The sequence below is a fragment of the Trichoplusia ni genome, chromosome 4 (genome assembly GCF_003590095.1).
Source record: "Trichoplusia ni isolate ovarian cell line Hi5 chromosome 4, tn1, whole genome shotgun sequence".
Lineage (NCBI taxonomy): Eukaryota > Metazoa > Arthropoda > Insecta > Lepidoptera > Noctuidae > Trichoplusia > Trichoplusia ni.
This window is the reverse complement of record NC_039481.1, coordinates 12995981-13002711: the sequence shown is the minus strand read 5'-3', so window position 1 is coordinate 13002711 and position 6731 is coordinate 12995981. Positions and strand designations below refer to the sequence as shown.

The 6731-nt window shown below is 36.4% G+C and overlaps 1 protein-coding gene across 3 annotated transcripts; it reads left to right on the top strand.

Moving 5' to 3' along the window:
• The first annotated feature begins 6 nt into the window (after nt 1–6).
• Nucleotides 7–6526, top strand: LOC113493078. Of its 3 annotated transcripts, none has more exons than XM_026870893.1 (6): nt 7–296; nt 614–728; nt 816–910; nt 1646–1790; nt 2096–2220; nt 4102–6526. In XM_026870893.1, exons 2-6 carry the CDS (start codon nt 704–706, stop codon nt 4231–4233), a joined length of 522 nt encoding a protein of 173 aa, XP_026726694.1. In that variant the 5' UTR covers nt 7–296; nt 614–703; the 3' UTR covers nt 4234–6526. The 3 variants fall into 3 exon arrangements, with proteins under 3 accessions (XP_026726694.1, XP_026726693.1, XP_026726692.1); XM_026870892.1 differs by having other exon boundaries at nt 7–529; XM_026870891.1 differs by having other exon boundaries at nt 7–728.
• The last annotated feature ends 205 nt before the right edge of the window (nt 6527–6731 follow it).

The following is a 6731-nucleotide window of genomic DNA, read 5'->3' as shown; positions in this document are numbered from 1 at the left end:
GCTATTTAATGCTCTGTATGAATAATAAACATTAGTATTGATAATTTAGATTACAATTTAAATAGCTTTTCTTGATTTCAGCCTAGCTTTGGACGAACGAAACGTAAACATCAAAATTGACGTTACTTTACTGGTATACGATGTTTGGTATTTACCTTTTTAACATTAGAACAACACAATTATAATAAATAAAAAAGTAGGGTAGACTAAACAATACCTATTTGAAACGACTAGGCTAGGCTAGGCTTAATTAAGATAAGATGACTGGTTGTAGTTGAGAATAAATAAAACAAAAGGTAATCATATAAGTTTTTGAACGAAAGTAGCTAAGACATACCGCGCAGGCGCGAGCTATTCAAAAATGGACATTCGCACTTAGTATTTTATCATAGTATTTAATGATAGTTTTATTAGATTTAAGTAGGGATTTTATTAGTTAAGTATTTAAAAATGTTACGAAAACGTTATAGTAGGGGAACAAAAACAAGCGTATATCGCTTTCGTGTTAATAACTGAAATGTTTCTGCAGGTAAGAGGAATGACCCTTACCATTAAAATCAATAACAGTATTTATGAAATGACTATGGGGTTAAAGCAAAATGTTTATTTACAGGGTCGCGTTATAATTGTTTGGTTATCTTGGCTTGTAGGAGGTATTTGCGGAGTTGTTATTTTGTTAGTTATAATTTGTTACTGCCGCCTAATGCCGCGCCATCAGAAATCGTTTGGTAAGAATGTTTTTATTTGTTTTTAAGACATTATTAAAATATATATGTATAAAGATCAGATAAAGACAAGTTTTTCTTATTTTTCAGATGAACAATATCTAAAAGAAAACTATGCCATCAAGGAGAATCATGCGTATTCTAGTCAGGAAAATTATAGAATGAAACATGCTGAGGTCAGGGAGGTATGTAATTCAGTTCATTTCTTATAGAATCTAGGTAATACGTTTTTTAACATGTTGAGTCTTTTCCTTATAATATTACTACATAAATTATTTTCTTTGTCGTATTTAACTAAACGATTTTCTTGTTAGTCTAGCAGTTCAATGACCTCTTGGCACGAAGTTACCCTTCGTGTGTAACCCAGTCTGGGTATTGCACTTACTGCACTTTCCTTTCTGATTATTCATTGCCCATTGGCATCATCATTAGTGCAAGTGACATTTTCAACATGAGAAGCGACATTAATTAAATCCAGTAAACTTTTTGGATGTATGTACGTACCTGCAGCCTACTCGGCCCTCAAAACTAAAGAACGCAAAGTTGCATATGTTTTTTCTATTCTACAACAAGTATTTTTTTACTAATGGAAGTCATCTAAGTTAAGTACCTATGTGAGTGACTGGTGCATGATTTAGGTCACAAATAGAATCCTGTGTTACAGGTCATCAGAGACTCACCTTTTGATTAAACGTTACGAGAGTAAGACGTTTATTCGAAGAGTGTTTTCCACAGAGATATAAGATCTAGGGTTGAGGAGTCCCGGGGGTGGATTGTCGGTGGGTTCTCCTCGACCGTAGATGGCATTTTGCCAATTTTTAATTACCCTGTTGTATTTTAGGGATGCTTATATAGGTTGTACAGCTTGTTATGGGATGGTAATAATAGCCAGCAGTAGGTAAGGTTGAGTGTTGCTGCAGGTGCAGGTGCAGCGCCACGCGCGGCCGGCCAGCTACGCGGGCGACGCGGAGTGGCGCGCGGCGCGGGCGCGGGAGCAGGCGCGCGCGCCGCCCGCCGCCGCGCACGACGCCCGCGACCACGCGCTGCAGTACGCCTCCAGCAGCAGTCAGTACACAACACCAGCACGCACACACTATTTACATTGTTATAATCGTTAACGTCGAGCTTAAATTATTGAAGTGACTTGTAGATTAGTCACGTAACTTTGACGAGTGTATTCCATTCATGATAACGGGTTTAGGCACTTGTAAGTTCTAGCCTACATGTAAAGCTATCAATATTGAAACTAAGTTCCCTTAATTAAATTATATAAACGAGCTACGCCTACTTTTCCAAAAAATTAGGTTTCGCAATTTAGGACCCAATAGTCATAATATCTAATAATAAAATTAACCATAACTTTCTTCCAGTGTTGGATGAAATAGACAGTGCAGCAAACATCGACGCGCTGAAGACGAGGTCGCTGCCAGCATTCCTCCGACCCAAACCACGACCTCTCTCCACCGAGGGAGACTTACAACAACTGTATGCCAAGGTGAGTAACGATGATTAATCTAGTTAATAGAATTTTAGAAGCTATCTCATGACTTTTGACTAACGGCCGCTTTCTATATTCGATCCCGAATCTAAGATTCCGATCAATCCAGATTTTACTCAATCCCTCGATTGAGCTTGAATCTGCATTTCATTAATCGATCTCGTCTCGAAATCCATCGAAAAAAAACGGATAGATCGCCCTGCTAAACGTTTTGTTTTACGCATGAGCAGAAAAAGTACTTCAGCGATTATTAATGAGTAAAATGGTGGCTTTTTTCTTAAAGCTTATCTATTTTATGTATAATCACTAGAAATTGCACAAAATACAAAAATAAAAGATTGGGAAGTCGTAGCGGTAAAATACTATAATTCTACCTCAAGATTAGAAAAAGCATAAACGACAATAAACGTTTATTAATGAGCAACGGAACGTCAGTCAATCGAAAAGTTGTCAGTCAGTTTGACAGTAACATAATATATTTTAAAATCGCAAGTTTATTTGTTGTTTGTTTTTCCGATGTCTCAGTTATAGAATAGAATACAGCGGTAATATTCGAGCGCGTTCTGAATAATTTCACGCGCCATCTGTACAAGAAACTGTATGGGGTGTATCCGTTCTACCTACTCATGGATCCCTCTCTGTTTGTTCTGGGCATGGTTGGCAATAATCAACTGTATATGAGACGGAAGTTAGCACTGGTCGTCTACTTGGTGAAGGTGCTTCGTGGAGTGGAGAATCACCCAGAAGTATTGCAGCGCTTGGGTGTGTCTACCGGACCGCTACGTGTGGCGGCTGCGAAACCCGCACCTACTGATAGTTCCTACAGCGAGAATATATTTTCTCGCCAAAGCACCTCTTACAAGAGCTCTCCACACCACAACTTCTTCAAAATCAGACTGACGTGTTTATGTATTTTTAATAACGTAATGTGTTGCAAATTTTGTTTAGTTTAAGTTCTTAGCTGTCGCATTAGGGTAAACCCTGTAATGATACTTCACGGTTTTAAATAAATAAATCAAAACGAGAATATTATAATCGTTATCTATTGATTCCAGTATTACAGATATTGGTAAAAGTGTACTTAGTACACAAAAACTACTTATAATACCGAAAGCAAAAAAGTTTAAGCGTCAGCTTATGCTTAGCAATCCAAAATAATTACTGAGTGCTGGTCTTCAGCTTAAATCCTTGACCCCCGTTTACAAGTAAAGTACAGAAAAAAAAAACAACCACGCAATACATCACAATCCCAATTACAAATTTTGAAGACAGAGTTTGTTCGTCTTCGCTGTCACTACTATCCCAGTCCGCTAGCTGAGCTAATACTTCAAGATCGCTATCACTATCACTTGAAAATATTTCCATTTTCACAGATTTCTCAGTACAATCCGTAAAAAATTGGGGATCGCAATTATAGATCAAAAACGTCAAAAATCGATTTGTCAAAACCAGAGATCGGTTATAGAAAACGCATAACTGCCACTTTCATACAAATACCAATCTAAAATCTCGATCCGCCCTCCCAAAGATAGGTTAAAGAAAAAGATCGAGAAAACGATCCATGGATCGGTTATAGAAACACTAAAAGTTGGAAATGGATACAAATGTCAATCTCGATCTGTAAATTAGGGATTGAGATCGAATATAGAAAGCGGCCGTTAGTGAACGTCCGACATATCCGCACGCCCTGTCTTCGACATAGGTTGAAGTCTTCGAAGCCTGTTTTGCCCCGAAAAACAAAAACATAAGAGGCACTAATAAAAATTCTTGGAAGTATAATTTTTGGACTTTACATATTACATAACGGAAGACATGATTTTTTTTCTCCTTGTCAGTAGGCACAGTACCACTAGTACCTATAATATGCTTTTATTCCAGGTGAATCTAAGCAAGAAATACAAGAACCGCATGCGCAGCGAACACGCAGCCATCATCGCGCTCAGCAAGTCTCACAGCCAGTTCTTCGATGCAGACGCCGTTATAGTGTACGACCAGAGAACAGCGCTTTAGCTCAGGTATAACCAGATATACACAAACTAACACTAGGCTACAACGCAAAAAAAAACTTAATGGACCTCATAAAAAAGGCAAACTGATAATACGAAACTTCAAAATAGGATAATGAAAAGGAGGGTAGATGTGAAAATTGAATTCCTTAAAAAAGTTCCAATGAACAAAAATCCAGGCTAATTCAACTTTTGCTCAAAATTGTGTCGAAAATTGTTATTTAACTCAACAACACGATTAGAACAATTATATTTACAACCAAAAGTTAAGTTTTATACTTCTAAACTGAAAAATATAATAACAAAGACTTCTTTATGTTTAGGACATAGGTATTTTATGTTTTTTTTGGTGGCCTTCTTTAGCCAGTTACGCCATCAAATTAAAAGACTTGAAATAATTTGTACAATAATGAATGAAACTTACGTGTAGGGTATACAGGTAAATGGGAATATTATTCTGTAAATTAATTGAAAACATGAAATAACCATTAAGACTATGCTCATACCAGATCGTCGTTTCTCGCAAGGCTTTTTGGTAACATTTGCCCAAATTGACTCACGCCTGTCTCATGTAAAGTCGCCAAAAGAAGGAGCTGAGCTGAGCTGAGTAGACGACTGAACTTACCTTTGTAGTACATGAGCTTTAGAAAGGATGACCTTGCTCAAATTTATTTTACTCGGCTGAATAGGAAAAGCGAAATGGTTCGCTTCAAGGGTATAGGCACGAATTGAAGTTTTCAGTTAATATTTAGGCTGAATTTCTTCTAGAATGTGATGAACGAAAGTCTTTGCTCTGTTTTCGACTTGGACAGTCACAACTAATCTTGCAAATGGCTTGTCATGACTCAGTGCCAATAATTTTAGTTTCAGGCACAAAATAAAGCCAAATCAAATGTGACATAATAATAATACCGGATCAGACATATCCTTGGTATTATTTTATTTTAGAAGCCGCTGTTTCGTGGGCTACAGTTACCCTCGAGTTAGCCAGGGTGTATTTTGAAGCAAAGAGCTTTTAAAATAAAATAGTGACAGACAATCTAGTGTAAAAGTATCCCACTTATAAATAAACTCCCGGTCCCCATAATTACATACATATCTTCGTAATAATAGCAGTTTTGTAACCATTTGATAGATGTATTTCATAGATAACGCGCACAAGCGTATGGACTAAGTAAATGGAGGGCGAAAAAGCTTTTTGTAGGATGGTATCTACCACAATGCGTTTAATGTAGAGAAAATACTGGATCCAGATATATTATTAATAAAGGTTCTTATAGCTCTTCTTCGAACTCCATGTTTACTTAGTCCAGACGCACGTAAGATGTTAAAGTTACTGCTGGAAACGTTACAAAGAAAGTAAAGTATTCCAATCGCGAAAATTTTTCAATCTGTTTATTTTCACGCACAAAATCTAAACGGATACGCAGCATGACCATGCAACAAAGATGCATGACTTTCCTGGTAACTTTATCAACATCGAAACCATTCACATATAAGTAATTCGATACTCAAATCAAAAAAAGATTAAAAATATATTTTTTATTTTGGAATATTGGCGAAATTGTGATGGTTAGTCGTGTGATAATTTTTTAACGAAATTGTGGCCTAACTTTTTATAACTTCATAAAGTACAGTTGTTTACAAACGCTTAGAATAAAATGAATTCCAATTCTGTAAAATAGTGGTAACATAGCTTTTGCATCCTGTAGATTTTTACTGTACGACACAGATGATGAATGTGGCTCCGTTAATGCACGTTTGTTCACGACTGTACCTATTTCTTTGTGTGCTAGACACGCGTGCGGGGCTTGTAAGCCGGGCTTCCCGGCTGACGACTGTGATTTGATTCTAGTGAACGTTTCGGAATTCAGTGTACTTTGAGAACTTAATCCGTCACGTAAGCGAGATGCTTGATAAAATACTGTGTAGTACGACGCTCGCTTACCCAACAACATAACCAGTTTATCAAATTTTCATGGTACAGTACTGATTCTTCAAATGCGTTGGAGCTTTGGAATGGATAAAACGGATCAAATCACAACAACTAGGCAAATTTCTTACGTTTATAGTATAAAATGTTGAGCTGTATATTTTTACGCATGAATGTAAAATGTAGCCAGCCTATTTCACATAATTATGTCATCGAAATTTCAGAGTAATAGCAATTTATACCAAATAACAATAAGGCTATATTTTATAACCATGCGTTATGAACAATATTATATTAATTGAATGTATTTTATTAGCAATTGTAGATTTGTTTATGGAAAATAAAGTTTTGTAATCAGCGTTTACTTTTGAATTTTTATTTTTGATGCACCTATCAATTCTCTTAATGATTTTATTATTGAACGGTGGCCAAGACTTGGACAGCGAAATTCCAGTAGACCGAGGAACGATATAAAAAAAGGTAGCAGGAAGAGGATAGACGTGAAGAGCAAAAAGAGATAAATAAATAATATAAGCTTTGTTTTGTAATCTATTTATTAAATAAAGAAC